This window comes from Piliocolobus tephrosceles, chromosome 6 (assembly GCF_002776525.5).
Source record: "Piliocolobus tephrosceles isolate RC106 chromosome 6, ASM277652v3, whole genome shotgun sequence".
Taxonomy (NCBI): Eukaryota; Metazoa; Chordata; class Mammalia; order Primates; family Cercopithecidae; genus Piliocolobus; species Piliocolobus tephrosceles.
The window spans coordinates 147,864,904-147,882,720 of record NC_045439.1 but is presented as its reverse complement, the minus strand read 5'-3'; the positions used below and the strand labels follow the sequence as shown (position 1 = coordinate 147,882,720).

At 56.4% G+C, this 17,817-nt stretch overlaps 2 protein-coding genes across 2 annotated transcripts in view; one reads left to right on the top strand and one right to left on the bottom strand.

Annotated features, from left to right (window-relative positions):
* CCDC9B (coiled-coil domain containing 9B) overlaps nucleotides 1-13,166 on the bottom strand; it is a 36,066-nt gene extending 22,900 nt beyond the window's left edge. Inside the window, exons 1-2 of the mRNA XM_023189379.3 lie at nucleotides 13,003-13,166; nucleotides 10,546-10,740 (exon numbers count right to left, since the gene is read on the bottom strand). The gene's annotated coding sequence lies outside the window, so the exon portion shown is untranslated. The remainder of the gene's footprint in view (nucleotides 1-10,545; nucleotides 10,741-13,002) is intronic.
* Nucleotides 3,836-16,580, top strand: DISP2 (dispatched RND transporter family member 2). The gene is made up of 8 exons (XM_023189378.2): nucleotides 3,836-3,951; nucleotides 9,129-9,458; nucleotides 9,738-9,767; nucleotides 9,934-10,057; nucleotides 10,351-10,466; nucleotides 10,656-10,783; nucleotides 11,146-11,243; nucleotides 12,592-16,580. Exons 1-8 carry the CDS (start codon nucleotides 3,836-3,838, stop codon nucleotides 15,850-15,852), a joined length of 4,203 nt encoding a protein of 1,400 aa, XP_023045146.1. The 3' UTR covers nucleotides 15,853-16,580.
* The last annotated feature ends 1,237 nt before the right edge of the window (nucleotides 16,581-17,817 follow it).

Sequence of the window (17,817 nt, the reverse complement as noted above, 5' to 3'; positions counted from 1 at the left end):
GTCCTCCAGACCCCCAGCCTCCTTCCTAGACCCTCAGGGAGCAGCCACCGCTTCCCCCAAATGAAAAGAAGGGAGCGGGCTCAGGCATCAGCCCTGTGGGGGAGGGGGCAGCGCCGCACTCCTCCACCCTCTGCTGGCTGCAGCCTTCTTGGCGTTCTCTCCTCTGTTTTCCCATCTGTCTCTCTCCTTTCCTCACGTCCCCTCCCTGCCCTAGCAGCCCATCCTCTCTCCTGCTGCTTCCCCGCCTGTTCTATGCTTTTCTGCTTTCCTGGCTACCCCTACAGCCTCGCTGGATGGCTGACTTGCTCCCAAACCCCAACCACACTACGGGGCCCCTAGGACCTACTCCTGCCAGAGAAAGGAGACTGCCTCTCCTCCACCTCTTCTCACCCACTGGCTACCACCAGCAGACTCAGTTCTTCGGCCTGGGACTGTGTGCCAACCCCCAAACAAAAGAGCCATAAGCAGAGAGGCAGGTGGGGTGGGAAGTGGCTGTTTCCAGGTACCGCTGAGCCTCGATAGGGGAGGGGCTGCTCTACCATGGTCACAGGAAAGCGCCCAGCCCTGGAGCCTGCCTCTTCCCCACTGGCACCAAGCCCTAATCAAGCCCTAGGAGGCAGAAGGAGACTGGGGAGGTATCCAGCCTGGACAATGGGAGCATAGCCTCACTCTGCTCCACAGGGCCCCAGAAGCAAGGTGGTGTCTCTTGCCTGCCCCCTGGGCTTGTGGCAAGGGGCAAAAAAAAACTCCTCTGGCCTTGGGGCTTCAGGAATGATTCCAGCCAAGATGGAAGGTTAAACCACACTTTTTCCAGGCCTCTTCTGGCTGAGGCAGAAAAGCTTTTACTTTACTTTCTATTCTTCCTGATTTCTTGGGTCTGGCATCCGCTCAGGAACAGGTATGAGCTTACACATACTCATGTACACAGAACCATGCACTCCATGCACGTATCTGTGTACATAGCAAGCCTGAATATGAACCCACCCACACACGTACACAAACATAGCTATTTTATATAAATATGGCACACACCCTGTAAACACACACACACACCCATAATACACACATCCTCACCTTGCCACCTCCTACCCTCTGTGTCCTCTCATCCTCCAACCGTCCTCCTTCTCCTCCTCCTCAGCTCTTTCATCTCCCCTGACCCAGCCTCCTGTCTCCCCCTGCCCCTGGCCTTCAAAGAGCTCTTCTGTAGCCTCCTCCAGCCTCACCCTTGTACAATGAGCCTGCAGTTCCTAGCATGGCAAAGCCTCTAATCACTCTGCCAGGGTTCCTGGGTGAGACAAAGGAGATGAAATAATTCTGCTTCTTAGTTGCAAATAAAGTAAATCGAGGTCCAGGGAGTGGGAGTCAGATCTCGGCTCAAAGAATAGAAACCAATAAATCTAGGTTGCTCCCCTTTTATCGGCTCAGTGTTCTGGCCTCACCAAGACAAAAGGCATGGGACATGCTACCCATGTCCCCAGCCCTCCACCGCAACTCCCTGGGTGCCTAGGAGTCCTGAGTCCCCCAGGGAAGTGGAGTGAGGTAGAGTTTATCTCAGGTAAGCTTAGCCCTGACCTCAGACTCTGACCCTGTTCATTTGACTTTCCACAGGGGCACTGCCACTGTGGGGGGCATGGCCATCCTCCAGGTCAGTGCGGGCCACCCCCCGGCCCAGGCCCAAAGCCCTGTGGGCCACCCCCCGGCCATGGCCCAGGGCCCTGCGGGCCTCCCCCCGGCCATGGCCCAAAGCCCTGCGGGCCACCCCCTGGCCATGGCCCAGGGCACCCACACCCTGGTCCACATCACTGAGGAAGCAGAAGAAAACAGGACACAAGATGGCAAGCCTGAGAGAATCGCCCAGCTGACCTGGAATGAGGCCTGAACCACAATCTTTTTTTCCTAATAAACAGCCTCCTAGAGGTCACATTCTATTATTTAAAGAGCCTGTCTTCCTTCATATCCAACCTGGCTGTCAGAGGACCCAGTTGTCTCCAAACTCCCTAGTTGTGAAGATGGGGCAACCATCCTGGCTTTCTCACAAGCTCAATGCCATGTTGCTCACTATAAATGGCTGTGTAAGGTCACCTCTCCTTTCCTTTTCACTCCCGTCCCCTCCCATCGAGGGACCTCAAGTGTGGCCTCATTACCCCTGTGCCATCCTGTACCTCCAGATCTGGTGGGCCTTCCAAGGTTGCAACTTGCATGCCTCACTCTACAGACCAGAGGCCTCCCTCCAATCCAGATGGGTTTCTCACTATTCCCTGAAAATACACTGAACTTTCCAGCCTCCTTACCTTTGTTTGCACAGGTAAGGAAGAATGCCCCCACCCCAGGTCAGGAATGCCTTCCCTCTCTCCTACCTCCACATTTCAAAGCCTAGCCTTTCTTCCAAGCCAGCTGAAGTCCACCATCTCCAAGAAGCCTTCTCTAAGGCCTATTAGGAAGAAAGAGGTCCTTCCTCTTTGCATACTGTCCCCTTCTCTGCAGCAAGCTGCAGAAAAGAGATGGTATCAGTCACTTCATGGGCTTGATCATATCTTGCCTATTGGCACCAATTTATGGCCTGGCCCTTTATCTCTCCAACCAAGTATAAGCTATTCAGGGCAGACCCAACACTTCTACACCTCTAGATTCTTCCACCCCATTCCTTATGACCTGTGTCTTACACAGATTGGCATTGGTACACATTTTAGGGATACCTATAGTCCAAGTGTTCCTGACTCCACTCAGCTCCATGTCTTCAACCAAGGCCTCTCCCTGCACAAGTAGCCAGACCCTAAACAGCCTGTTTGCCATAAAACCCTTTCTGCCTAGTTAAATCCCACATCCGGGATCCTCTCCACTCCCCGCCCCCCCAGGCTTCTCACACTGCCAATGTCTATTCTAGTTCTAGACCCCCTAGCCAGGCCTGTCCACAGTCCATCATACCCAAATGTGCTCTACTCACAGCTACTCCCTGGTGGGGGAGGTGGCACTGGAGTCAGTGGCTATTAGGCACCTCCCAGTGCCCTGGAGTTGGTGGCTATTGGGCACCTGCCAGGCTGAGGTGGGGGGACAAGGGTGACTATAAAAAAGGATCCGGGATCACTCAATATACCCTTATAACAAACCTGCACATGTACCCCCTGAATCAAAAATTAACCTTAGCTTACTGTGATTTGTTTGCTTTATAAACCTTTTAAATCTTAAAAAAGAAAGAGAAGGAGCTGGGGATGATCTGAGCGCCTCTCTTCTTCCCCCCACTCCCGCCCCACCAGACTCCGCACTTGAATAACGGAGTCAGGGCTCCACATCTGACGGGTGCACATCCAGGTCCAAGTCGAGGTCCAGAAGAATGGAAAGAAAGACCCAAGCGGATGCCTCGCCCCACTGGGGAGGGGAGGAGAGCGCTGAGCGAGCCGGGAACCTCGCAGGCCTGAAGCCGCCCGCCTCTCGACCCGGGGCGTCCAGCGTGAAGTGCGGGCGTAGAGTTCGCCCTCTATCCGGTTGGAAGGGTCTGCGATTCGATTTGTGAGGATCTCTGCATGAGCCGCACTCCCTGGTTCCTTACGGGAAGGCCGAGGCCGCTAGGAAGCGTTGGACGGCCGGACTCCTGACAGCGGCTCTCACGCCTGGCGGGAGCAGAGGGGCGCTCACACCCGCAGCCCCGCGATCTCAGACACAGCGCGCTCTGCTCCCGCCGCGGCGCCGCGCCCATTGGCTGGGCTCCTCCTCGCCCCGCCCAGCGACCGTCCCGCTCGGAGCCGACGCATGCGCACGAGCCCGCCGCCGCAGCAGCCGCCGCCGCCGCCGCCGCGGCTTCAGCACCAGCGCCCGGACAGCGGTGCCGCCCACGGGCATGGACGGTGACAGCAGCAGCAGCGGCGGCAGCGGTCCGGCTCCCGGCTCGGGTCCGGAAGGGGAGCAACGGCCCGAGGGGGAGCCCTTGGCCCCAGACGGCGGCTCCCCGGACAGGTAGGGCGGACCGCTCCGCAGACCCAGATCACAGACCCTCCCAGACCCTTCCCGCCCCAGGTATCCCCAGTAGCCGCCATATGTTGCCCCATTAATTCCCCAGACCCTCCCGGAGCCCCTTCCCGGGGTCGCCAAGCTCCAGGCCCCCCTCGCCACGCCCTCATCCTGCCGGGTCATTTTCCTCGCTCCCTGACACCCCCTAGTGTCAGTCCCCACTGCCCTCCCCGCTTAAGGAACCTGCCCCACCCACGGCTCCTACCCCTCCTCTAAGGCCAAGACTCCCTGGCTCCTCCGGCCTCTCCTTCTAGGCCCTGCCCCTGCGTCTTCTCCGGAAGCCCCAAGCCCGCAGTAACCTCAGTCCGGGTTTCAGCGTGCCAGTGTGCATGAAGGTGTGCGTGAATTGTGGATGGGAGGCTCGCCAAGGCGGGTGTCCTGGGGAAGGCAGACATTCGGCAGGCACGTTAGGGACTGTCTTTGTCACCATCAGTCGCTTGCCTGCCCTGCATGGCCCCCAGCTGTGCACGTGTGGGTTCCAGTCCCTGCATGTGGCAGCCACACTGGCTGGAGCCACTAAGATGTGAAGGCTTTGGTGCTCAGGCCGCTGGCCTGTACTACCCCTGGAGGAGCCCCAGACTGGTGGGACAGGAGGGACACCTTCCTGCTGAGGACCCAGATCTCAGTACCTCTCCTCTCCCTTCCTCCACCATATGTGTGAGGGAACAGCCCAGCTAGGTAGCAATATGGCGCAATTTCTGTGCCCTGCCTGGCTCTGCCACCCCCAGAATCCCTCCTCTGACATGACACTGCCTCTTTCCTGCCTGGACTGAAATAAAAGGAATTCCTTGATAGCAATAGCAGAGGTGGACACATCGTCTCCAGACTACCCCAGCTAAAATGTACATTCTGTACCCCAGAGGAAGAGAAAGCCCTACAAGTAGAGAGAAATGTTTTCTTCCCTGTATTGTTAACACATTAGCCTGGATAGACTTAGCCACTCTTCAGTCTGAAAGTCACAAAGACTTCAAGAGGGTGAGACACAGGATGAGTGTATTCACCAGACCAGGGATCTGCCTGGGACTATGGCCTGATCAAAGAGACCAGGGATGGAGCAGTGACAGGACAGAGCGGGGGCCTGGGGCCAGAAGCCTCCTTAGAAGGGGCAGGAGAGTCATTTGCTGTCTTGGATATCTTGCCAAGGATCAGCCGTGTCCAGTCTCATTTTCCCTGGGCATAGGATCCACTTGCTCTTTCAGAAACTCCCTAGGGCCTCTGGCCCCTCTCTGGACTTCTCCAGAGACCATGGACACTAATCGGGCATAGGGACTTGCTTATGTCGTTCAAGAAACACAAAAATGCTCCTGCTGAGTAGCACTCTGGGGATAGATACACAGTGAATAACTCACGCACACAACATGCACATGTGCGCACATCCTTACCAACACACTAGCTAGAGAGGAATTTCAAACAGTTCACACTGTTTTTTGAAAATTACCTTTTTATTTTCCTAGTGATATGAGCTGCTCCCCCATCTGTCCTGGCCACTGTGTGGGATCACATTGAGGTTGAGATGGCTGTGTGTCTGTGGGGTTGGGGGCATAGTTAATACAACATACATTTGCCCCTTATGGGGCTTCCAGGTTGGGTCTCTGTGTCTGGGACCCTGTCAGCCAGGCCCTGATTGCTGGGATGTTGGCCTCTTAAGTGAGGCCTGCATCCCCACTTTCCATGCCTCTGCCTGCCCTACTCACTTGACGTACAGGCCTGCAGGCCCAGGCAGGCAGCCTAGAAAGTTACTTATCCCAGTGAGGGTCACGGAACTGAGGGAGTAAGAATAAAAAAACCCTGTGTAGCCCTGGGGTGTTTAACTCCTATTACTACTGAGCCTCCTAAGGGCAGAGGGCAGCAGGAGGTGACAGGAGAAAGCTTTGATTCTGAGAAGAGTGGAGGTCGGCTTTTCTCATTGGGAGGTTTCAAGAAAAGGCCTGGCTCTACAGCAGTCAGAATATGGAAGGTTTCAAATTCTGCCACATTGATAATGGTGGGCACAGTCAGGAAGGGTGAGACTGGGGGCAGCTGATCCTAGGTCCCTGAAGAGGAATAGTAGGAGTTAAAGAGAAGGAGCTGGGGCCAGGGAGACTCCAGCAGAAGCAAACCAGTGGTGGAGGCTAAGATTCCCCTTGAACAAGAGCCAGCTAAGGAAAAGGGTGGACTTAGGAGGTTTCAGCAAACTGGGTAACCAAGAGTGCACCCACTCTTCTCCAGTATCCTCTGGAATGCTGGCTTCCCCTAATGCAAAAGAAACCGACACTCCAAGTGGGGCCCTGACTCCTAAGACAAGCCCAGTGATCAGTTATCTAAGGCCATGGGCAGCTGGAACAGGGCCCCCACTTTCACCCAGGCTGCCACACTCTCCTGACCCCTAGAAGGCAAGCTCTGCTCTGAAGAGGGAGACCAAGGCTGATGGGTCATCTTTAGGTCTCTAGGACCCAACCCAGAGCAAGGACAATGCTAAAGCACAGGACAGGCGCTCAAGAAAAACCTGCAGAATTTAACCTCTTAAAGAAGTCAATGTCCACACTTACACACACAACCTAGGCCGTTTATCCACCTTCTCACTGGCCCACAGGGATCTGCCAGGACACTGGCTGCTTACGTTATTAACTTTATGGAGTCATCTGAGGTCTTGCTTTAGAACAACTTTGGTCAAATTCCTATTTTCCTAGATGTTGAGTTTGTAAAAAATAAGTATCAGTGATTAAAATCAAGAGATCAAATTTTGATACAGCTTTTGGATAACAAAAAGGAAAGTATTTATATATGTAGTAAGATTCTCAAGGTGTGGGCAGTTCTAAAATGGAGATATATTATCTGAGGTGCCAAAAGAGGACTCATTGTAAATACAAACACACTTCTAAAAGTATATGCTCCCTGCTGCACTGACCGTGGGAAGGGGCAGGAAAGCAAACGTGTCTTCTACATGACAGACTCTGTGCCAAGAACCTCACATATGTTACATCAGTTAATTCCCACACCAAACCCAAGAGGTGGGCATTATCTCATATCTTCAACAGACAAGGATGCCAATGCTCCAAGAATTGTGTGTCTTTCCCAAGTCCCCAGAGCCAAAAGGTGATCGAGTCAGGAGCCCACCTCCACTGCTCCCCCATTTCACCCTCCGCATGAGGGTCATTCTCTCCTAGACTGCTGGGCCAGCCTGCCATCCTTCTGGGAAAGAAAGAAAGAGCATGTTTTTCCTTCCTAGTTCCTCTTCTCGGTCTCTGGGCTGAACTCAGCCCCTGTGGGCAACGCCCATCTGCCCTGAGGCTGGGACTACAGCTCATAGCCCTTTCAGCAGTGCAGCAGCCAGGACTGGAAGCCAGGGTTGGCCCCACATAGATCTGGCTCTCCTTGGGAGCTACGCAAACTCTGTCGAGCAGGCTGGGTGAGCCAGGCAGAGGCAGGGGAGAAGGAGACAGGGCTCTGCAAGGCTAACCAGCCCAGAACCCCTCTGGGAACCCCCCATGGCCCTAGGCACTCTGTTCTGTGGCCATCTTTTCCTAATCTGGGTCTGCAATCCTGCCACTGGGGTTGAGACTCCACCTCTCCCTAAACCCAAGAAGTGGGGTTGCGCACACGCACAGAGTATTGCCCTGATGAGTAATTTTGGTAGAAGACTCTACGGCTAACTGTTTTCTGGCAAGTTCCTTGGGGTGAGGGGGTGTCCCAACTCCCTCTCCCAACCATGCACATCCTTACAAAACAAATCTTCTGCTCCGTGCATGGCCCATGACAGGGTAGGTGGAAGGATAGCAGTTGCTTCCACAAACTTTCCCCGACCACCCCACCCCCCTGTCAAAGTTGGGCCCTCTCTGAGCTCCCTCAGCCCTCTGTGACTTCCCCACTCACAGCATTCAACATGTTGGTCTGTTCACATCTCCCAACGACTGTGTGTGCCTAGAGGGCAAGGACCGGGTCTACTTCATCCTAGCACCACTATTAGCAGCCAGCCTAGCACTCATTCAACAAACATTTCCAGGACGCCTTCTGTGTGCAAGGCACTATTCAGGGCACTGGCGATACGGAGATGAACAAGTGCAACAGGCCTCTGTTCTCCCAGCACTCACATTCCACATGAAAGACAGGTAATAAACATGATGACGCTATAATATAATATTCAATTGCAACAAATGCTATGAAAAAAACATAAAGCAAGGTAGGGAGATTGAGAGCTGGTGGGTGATTATTTCAGAAAGAGTAGTCAGGAAAGGCTTCTCTGAGGAAGCACTAGTTGAAACAAGACCAGAATAAAAAAGAGGGCCATGCAATTATCTGGGGGATGAGCAACCCAGGCAGAGGGAAGAGAAAGTTCCAAGGCTCTAAGATGGGAATAGGAGTGCAGCAGCACGTGCTCAATAATCTGTCTGGCAAGAGAAAGAGCAGACGACTGCCACACAAAGAGCACAGGACTGTAAGTCGGAAGAATTGGGTTCGAGCATCAGCTCATCTGTCACTGAACCTGATTTCAAATCTATCAGTTGAAGAAAATACCTCCTTTGTGAGGTTTTTGTAAGGAGTGAGTAAGATCGGCCGGGCGCAGTGGCTCCCGTCTGTAATCCCAGCACTTTGGGAGGCCGAGACGGGCGGATCATGAAGTCAGGAGATCGAGACCATCCTGGCTAACATGGTGAAACCTCGTCTCTACTAAAAATAAAAATAAAAATAAAATAGCCAGTCATGGTGGTGGGTGCCTGCAGTCCCAGCTACTCGGGAGGCTGAGGCAGGAGGATGGCTTGAACCCAGGAGGCGGAGGTTGCAGTGAGCCAAGATCACGGCACTGCACTCCAGCCTAGGCGACAGAGCAAGACTCCGTCTCAACAAAAAAATCATATATGTGAAAGCACATTCAGTGTCTAGCACAGGGCCTAGCATGTAGCGGCCTGCCAATTGTTTTTTGACAGTGTGGAAAATGAGTGAATGAGAGAATGGTCTCCATGAGGTAGGCTGAGGGCACAGACTTCGAGCCCCCAGCCTCGTCACCTCTCACTTCTCCCCCAGGACTACTAATAAATCAACCCTGAGTCCCTGTCCCCTTGTCTTACTGAACTGAATAATGCTGGGGCATGGGGTGGCCCACCACCATCCCCCACCCCAATCTTCCCTGCCTCCTCTCTTCCTAGCACCCAGACCAAGGCTGTGGCCCCTGAGGCAAGCCCAGAGAGAAGCTGCTCCCTCCACAGCTGCCCCCTGGAGGACCCTTCCAGTTCTTCGGGACCCCCACCAACAACTTCCACCCTCCAGCCTGTGGGTCCATCCAGCCCCTTGGCCCCTGCCCACTTCACCTATCCCCGGGCACTGCAGGAATACCAGGGGGGCAGTTCCCTGCCAGGACTGGGGGATCGGGCAGCTCTCTGCTCCCACGGCTCCAGCCTCAGCCCTTCCCCAGCCCCCTCACAGCGTGATGGGACCTGGAAGCCACCCGCTGTGCAGCACCATGTGGTCAGTGTCAGGTAAGGAGGGGTCCAGCAGCCTGCCAGCTGCCACTGGAAAATGGGGTGGGGCTTAAGAGTGGGGCAGACCCCCGGGGCTCTAGACTCCTTTCTTAGGAGGCAACCCAATGCAGTAGGAAGTAAGGGTTGGAACTTGGGAGTGGCAAAGCGCCAAAAGGGTTAATACCATCAGTTTTCCCTCACCCACCCACTCCCACCCCACCTCCACCCCCGAAACACACCCTGCAAGAAGACTCTGGCAAGCAAGCATCTGCAAGCATCTTTTCTTCTCTTCCACAGGCAGGAACGAGCCTTCCAGATGCCAAAGAGGTAGGCCTGGGCCTTCTCTGGACCTCTAGGGGTGACCAGGCTGGTGCCCAGTTTAGCCCTGTTCCACGTGCTCTCTGCTCTATCTAGCACCCCTGCAGGGTGGAGCCTGAGCTCAGCACCCGTTGCTGCCACACCCAACTCATGTGGGCTCCTCCCTCTTTCCCAGCTATTCCCAGCTGATTGCTGAGTGGCCAGTGGCCGTGCTGATGCTGTGTCTGGCTGCCATCTTCCTCTGCACCCTGGCTGGACTGCTGGGGGCCCGGCTGCCCGACTTCTCCAAGCCTTTGCTGGTGAGGAGCCAAGGGGTGGGACGGGGTCCCCAGGCCTGGCCACCTCAGCCCAGCCTGGGGCAGAAAGTTGGAGGTAGGGTAGCCATGGTGGCCTGGGGATAGGGTAGCCACGGTAGGCTCTTGACCTCCAGAGAGAGCTGGGGAGATGCTATAAAGTTCAGACTCACATCTACAATTCAGGCAGGTAGGCTGGCCTGCCCTGCTCTAAGGAGTCAAAGGGGCAGAGCTGAGAAGCACCCAGGTGGAGAACTCCTACCCTGCCCACCTGTTCTTCTCCACCCTCCTCCCTGCAGGGCTTTGAGCCACGGGACACGGACATTGGGAGCAAGTTAGTGGTCTGGAGAGCACTACAAGCCCTCACAGGCCCCAGGAAGCTGCTTTTCCTTTCCCCAGACCTTGAGCTGAACAGGTAACAGGCTCTCATCTTTTCACTGTGGGTAGGAGAGGGAAGACTGAGATCCCCAGGAAGGGGACATTGGGTGACTCACCCCAAGGCAGGTCAGAGGGGCTTGCCCGGACTTCCTGGGGAGTGGTCTCTGGCCTCCTCTGAGTCTTCCAACCCTAACGGTGCCTGGCACAGATATTCTCTCCACTTCAGCTCGAGCTCCCACAACACTCTGAGGCCTGCACCCAGAGGCAGCGCCCAGGAGAGCATTGTCCGACCTCGCAGAATGGTGGAGCCCCTGGAGGACAGAAGGCAAGAGAACTTCTTCTGTGGCCCCCCTGGTAAGCTGCAGCCTGGCCAGTTCCTGGTTTTAATAGTGGTCCCCACCCCACCGAGTAGGACAGGCAGGCCCAGAACAAATCTGGGCAGACAGAAAAGGAAGGTGGCCAGCTGGCCACAGTCAAGCCAAGGAAGCCGGGTTACAGCTGGGAGGATGAGGGAGTTCTCAGATGCTCCAGCCAGACAGGGTCAAGCTGGGTTGGGGTGAGGCACAGGGACAGGATCAGGCAGTCCACGCACAGGCTTGAGATGCCTGAGAATCTGAACTTCATGTGGCCCTGAGTAAGCACCTTCCCTTTGGAGGACCCAGGACCTGGGGCCAAAGGACTGAGCTCTGGGTTGGGGGCGGGGGGGTGTGTTGCAGAGAAGAGCTATGCAAAGCTGGTGTTCATGTCCACCTCCTCGGGCAGCCTATGGAACCTGCATGCCATCCATTCCATGTGTCGCATGGAACAGGACCAGGTGAGCTGGCTGGGGAGGTGCCAGGGGTTTGGGGGGAACTAAGGACATGAGGGAACTGATCCCAAGGAAATACAGCTGAGCCAGGACTGCCAGGGGGTGGACTGGGGAAGAGCATTCCCTGCTTGGAAAATTATTCCAACCCTGCTGAGAGGCTCCAGGTTGGGGTGGGAAAAGAAGAGTCGGCTGTTTTTAGAAGAGCCAAGATAGAAGTGCTGGAAGCGAGCCCATGCAGGGACTGGGAGTTTCCAAAAGGTCCTGAAAGGGCCCTCCAGAGCGGGTGAGGAGGCCCTGGCCCAGAGAGCTGAGACTGTGGGCTTCAAGGCCTCAGCCCCCATCAACCTGAGCAGTGCCAATCCAATTATGCTAACTGGAGAATCATACACAATAACATCTGAAGAAAGTTTTGCTGCTAAAAACGGTGTGAAAACCACGCAGTAGCCCAGCCCCCCACTTCACACGAGGATATTCTAAGTACCAAAAGACTGGTTAAGAACATGTGTTCTAGAGTCAGATGCCTGAATTCAAGGCCAGCTCTAAGGTTGTCTTGCTGTGTGACTTCAGGCATGTTTCTTAACGTCTCAGTCCCTCAGGCTACATCAGCGTTAAATGGGGATAATAAAGGTACTTTCCTCACAGGGATGTTGTGACAGTTAAATGAGATAGAATTTGAAAAAATGCAGCATAATGACTGGCAATAGTAATCTCTCAGTAAGTGTTACTGTGTTGTCATCATGATCTCAGGCCCAAGGTTACGCAGCCAGTAGTGGCAGAGCAAGGACCTCTGACTCCCAGGCCAGTGCTCTCTGTACTACATCAGCTGTTGTGATGTCAGCAACAGGAAAGAAGAAAAAAATAGGCATGAGATTTGAAAAAGAAACAGCCCTGGCCCTAAGAGGGTTTAAGCGGTGCAGTGGACAGACAGGAGCTGGGGTTTGGCAGTGACCCTGAACCTGGAATGTTTTGGTCTCCACTTTTCCCACTGCTTGCTTCAGCTCCTTGGACCTTTGGCCCTGTTCTATCTGTGGCTGCTACCTCCACTTTTACTCCTAGCTCAGGCCTCGTGGAGTTGGGGTGTATGACCTACAGGGACCCTTAGAGGAGGGTCTCTTAGGCTGAAGCCTCGGGCAGCATCCCTGAGGCTCCTCTTTGATGAAGTCAAGATGTAGCTGCTGGCACCTGGGCCAGGAGCCAAAGGCAGCTGGGAGACAAGCCAGTCTCACCAGGCTGTCCAGATCCCTCTGCACCTGCCCTGCAGTGTGAAAGGAGGTGAGAGAGCCTTCTATAGGACTAGGAAAACCTGGGCTCTTGGGCTGCCCCTGAGCTCTCTCCTCCTGCGTGTGCCCTACAGATCCGCTCCCATACCAGCTTCGGGGCTCTGTGCCAGCGGACAGCAGCCAACCAGTGCTGCCCCAGCTGGTCCCTGGGCAACTATCTGGCTGTGCTCTCCAACCGCTCCTCCTGCCTGGACACTACCCAAGCTGACGCAGCCCGCACACTGGCCCTGCTTCGGACCTGTGCCCTCTACTACCACAGTGGTGCCCTGGTGCCCTCTTGTCTGGGACCCGGGAAGAACAAGTCCCCACGCTGTGCCCAGGTTCCCACCAAGTGCACCCAGAGTAGCGCCATCTACCAACTCCTGCACTTTCTGCTCGACAGGGACTTTCTGAGTCCCCAGACCACTGACTACCAGGTGCCCTCCCTCAAGTACAGCCTGCTCTTCCTGCCCACCCCAAAGGGTGCTTCCCTGATGGACATCTACCTGGACCGGCTGGCCACCCCCTGGGGGCTCGCTGACAACTACACCTCCGTCGCTGGCATGGACCTGGGCCTCAAGCAGGAGCTGCTGAGGTACTTCCTGGTCCAGGACACAGTGTACCCCTTGCTGGCTCTGGCTGCCATCTTCTTCGGCATCGCCCTGTACCTGCGCTCACTCTTCCTCACGCTCATGGTGCTGCTGGGGGTGCTGGGCTCACTGCTGGTGGCCTTTTTCCTTTACCAGGTGGCCTTCCGCATGGCCTACTTTCCCTTCGTCAATCTGGCAGCCCTCCTCCTGCTGAGCAGCGTCTGCGCCAACCACACGCTCATCTTCTTCGACCTGTGGCGCCTCAGCAAGAGCCAGCTGCCGTCGGGGGGGCTGGCGCAGCGCGTGGGCCGCACCATGCACCACTTCGGCTACCTGCTGCTGGTCTCCGGCCTCACCACGAGCGCGGCCTTCTACGCCAGCTATCTGAGCCGCCTGCCGGCCGTGCGCTGCCTCGCCCTCTTCATGGGCACGGCTGTGCTGGTGCACCTGGCGCTCACGCTGGTCTGGCTGCCCGCCTCCGCCGTGCTCCACGAGCGCTACCTGGCGCGCGGCTGTGTGCGCCGGGCGCGGGGCCGGTGGGAGGGCAGCGCGCCTCGGCGGCTGCTGCTGGCGCTGCACCGGCGGCTCCGCGGCCTGCGGAGGGCGGCGGCCGGCACCTCGCGTCTGCTCTTCCAGCGCCTGCTGCCCTGCGGCGTCATCAAGTTCCGCTACATCTGGATCTGCTGGTTTGCGGCACTGGCTGCAGGGGGCGCCTACATCGCCGGCGTCAGCCCCCGCCTGCGGCTGCCCACGCTGCCGCCGCCCGGCGGCCAGGTCTTCCGGCCCAGCCACCCTTTCGAGCGCTTCGACGCAGAGTATCGCCAGCTGTTCCTGTTCGAGCAGCTGCCGCAGGGCGAGGGTGGCCACATGCCCGTGGTTTTGGTGTGGGGCGTCCTGCCTGTGGACACTGGCGACCCTCTGGACCCTCGTAGCAACAGCAGCCTGGTGAGGGACCCTGCCTTCTCGGCCAGTGGCCCTGAGGCCCAGCGCTGGCTGCTGGCTCTCTGCCACCGGGCCCGGAATCAGAGCTTCTTCGACACCCTGCAGGAAGGCTGGCCCACGCTGTGTTTCATGGAGAAGCTCCAGCGCTGGATGGAGAGCCCCGGCTGCGCACGCCTGGGACCTGACCTCTGCTGCGGCCACTCGGACTTCCCCTGGGCCCCCCAGTTTTTCCTGCACTGCCTGAAAATGATGGCTCTGGAGCAAGGCCCCGATGGCACCCAGGACCTGGGACTCCGCTTTGATGCCCATGGCAGCCTGGCCGCCCTGGTCCTGCAATTCCAGACCAACTTCCGGAATAGTCCGGACTACAACCAGACCCAACTCTTCTACAATGAGGTCAGCCACTGGCTGGCAGCGGAGCTGGGCATGGCACCTCCAGGCCTGCGCCGTGGTTGGTTCACCAGCCGTCTAGAGCTGTACAGCCTGCAGCACAGCCTGAGCACTGAACCTGCTGTGGTGCTGGGCCTGGCTTTGGCACTGGCCTTTGCCACACTGCTGCTGAGCACCTGGAATGTTCCCCTCAGCCTATTCTCCGTGGCAGCTGTGGCAGGCACCGTGCTGCTCACTGTAGGGCTCCTGGTTCTCCTCGAGTGGCAGCTCAACACTGCCGAGGCCCTGTTTCTCTCTGCCTCAGTGGGCCTCTCAGTGGACTTCACTGTCAACTACTGCATCTCCTATCACCTGTGCCCACACCCTGACCGCCTGAGCCGTGTGGCGTTCTCTCTGCGCCAGACCAGCTGCGCCACAGCAGTGGGGGCTGCAGCCCTGTTTGCAGCAGGGGTGCTCATGCTGCCTGCCACAGTGCTGCTTTATCGCAAGCTGGGCATCATCCTCATGATGGTCAAATGCGTCAGTTGTGGCTTTGCCAGCTTCTTCTTCCAATCTCTCTGCTGTTTCTTCGGGCCAGAGAAGAACTGTGGGCAGATCCTCTGGCCCTGTGCTCACCTGCCGTGGGATGCTGGTACCGGGGACCCTGGTGGGGAGAAGGCAGGCCGCCCACGACCAGGGTCAGTTGGAGGGATGCCCGGGACCTGCTCAGAGCAATATGAGCTACAGCCCCTGGCACGGCGTCGGAGCCCCAGCTTTGACACCAGCACAGCCACCAGCAAGCTGTCCCACCGGCCCTCGGTACTCTCTGAGGATCTGCAGCTCCATGATGGTCCCTGCTGTTCCCGGCCCCCACCCGCCCCTGCCTCCCCAAGGGAGCTGCTGCTGGACCACCAGGCAGTCTTCAGCCAGTGCCCTGCCCTGCAGACCTCCTCCCCCTATAAGCAGGCTGGCTCCAGTCCCAAAACCCGGGCCAGGCAGGATTCCCAAGGGGAGGAGGCTGAGCCCCTGCCGGCCTCGCCAGAAGCCCCAGCCCACTCCCCTAAGGCCAAGGCTGCAGAGCCTCCTGATGGCTTCTGTTCCTCAGCCAGCACCCTGGAGGGGCTCAGCGTCTCTGATGAGACCTGCCTAAGCACCTCTGAGCCCAGTGCTCGGGTACCAGATTCCGTGGGTGTGTCCCCAGATGACCTGGATGACACTGGGCAGCCAGTCCTTGAGCGGGGCCAGCTCAATGGGAAACGGGACACCCTGTGGCTGGCGCTGAGGGAGACAGTGTATGACCCATCATTGCCCGCCTCCCACCAGAGCAGCTTGTCCTGGAAGGGCCGAGGGGGGCCAGGGGATGGCAGCCCTGTGGTGCTGCCCAATAGCCAGCCAGACCTGCCAGATGTTTGGCTGCGCAGGCCCAGCACCCACACCTCAGGCTATAGCAGCTGAGGGGGACCCGGGGAGGCCGGACAGGGCACGGAACCCTGTCAGGGATGACAAGGCAAGGGCAGCAATAGGCTGGAGCCTGAAGGTATTTCTCCAGATCCACAGGGAGAGGTCTCACCCTCCAGCTATGGATGTTAAACCCTGCCAGATGTCCCAGGCTTGATCTGTCTGCTCTTACTCCTCACATCTGGAGGATTCCAGCAGGAGGGCTTTTGGAAGGGACCTGCTTGTGACCTGCTGAGGGCTTGTCTGCCCCCACAGCACCATCTAAAACCCCTCCTCTAAAAGTGGGGAAGGCTGGATGTGTAGCTTCGGGTGTCAGAGGAGGCTGACCTGGCCCCCATCCCAAGTTACAAGAACTTCAGTGAGATTAAGGGACCCCCATCCTAGGGATCTTGTCAGGGTTCCTTACTGACCAGAGGAGCCCGCAGGAATCTTCGCAGCCTCCTGAGTCTCACCCCTTTCATACGCTCTTCATCAGGACACTTCCCTCTCTTTTCAGAGCTTCTCTGGGCAGAATTGGGCTGGGGCCTCTCTCCCCAACTGCCCTGCTCTCCTCAAACTCACCGGTTTGACCAGAAATTCTCGAAATCCAGCCATAGATGGCTGCTGGGAATGCAGCAGGAGAAGGAGGATGGTCAGCCTCGGAGCATCTCTAAATTATGGGACAGTCCCTCTTTGGAAGCAGGCTCGTGTGCTCTCCTGTGTTAATAAACGATAATAATCCTTTCCATCTCTGCACATTTTAGTCTCCTTGGAATCTATCTCACTACTTCACTACAGGGTAGCCTGACATGGGTCAGGTTCTTTTGCCCCCAATTTATAGGTAAAGACATTGAGGCTAAGTAAGATGAACTGACCTCAAAGTCACTTAGCCACTACATGGCAGAGCGGTTTCATTCCACCACTACAACCTCCAGTCTCCCCTTGGCTGCCTGCCTTGTGGACATTGGCATGTGGCTGTCTTGATCTTTCACCTCTAGCACCCTCTTCCAATCTGCTTTCTCTGGTGTCTCTGACTGAACCCAGCCACCCTCTTTGGGCCTCCACTTCCTGAGAGAGCTGTATTCCAGACAAACCCAGGAGTTCCTCTCCATCTCCCCTGTGCCTCCCTCTGGAATCTGGCTGAGATGTCTGCTGGCCTGGGGCGTCCTGGCTGACCTGATTCCCAGGCTTCAGGACCATGCCTCTTCTACGGCCACAGTGTGTAAGAGGCCCCACCAGAAGAGATACTGAGGGGCAGAAGAGGTGAAGCCAAATCCAGTCAAGGCACGAACTCAGACCTGCCCTTTGGGGAGTGTGTGAGTTGCTTCCCAGGTCAGGGTCCCCAGTTTTTTAAGGACAAGCCTCTCTGTGGAGCGTTAAGCAGACCAAAGGCTGGCTCCTCCTTCTCAAAGCAGAGTCTGGTGGGGAAATTTTATCCCATGTGAGAGCTCATGACACCAGGTGGCATCAACATGTTTATTGAACACCTACTTTGCATATGATAACTACAAGGGGACAGACGTGTGGAAGAAAAATTGAACACCACCCTCAAAGAGCTCACCTTCTAGCTGGGGAGACAGCCTATATGCACACGCAGGCATCGGATGGTTCACCAACGGCATCATGTGCCTGCCATCATCATTGTTGGAGCTCAAGTACCCAGGACTGGGTGACAAAAAAGGCTTTCTGGAGAAGGAAAAATTTGAGCTGGGCTTCAGAAGAGCAAGCATCTCAGACTGGAAGGGGCCTTGGTGATCACTTATTCCAGCAGTTTTCAAACTTTGTAGCCTCAGGACTCTTCCTTCAAAGAAGCTCTGTGTGGAAAAACAATATATAAAACAGGTAAAAAGCAGCTACTCTGGTGGGTGCTGGGTGTTGGGGGTGGAGTCAGCTCAGCCTCTCTTTCCACTGCAGCCTCTCCGGGGACCTGGGGAACCCCTCAGGCTCCTGGCAGCTTCACAGAATGCAATATGAAAGCTCCTG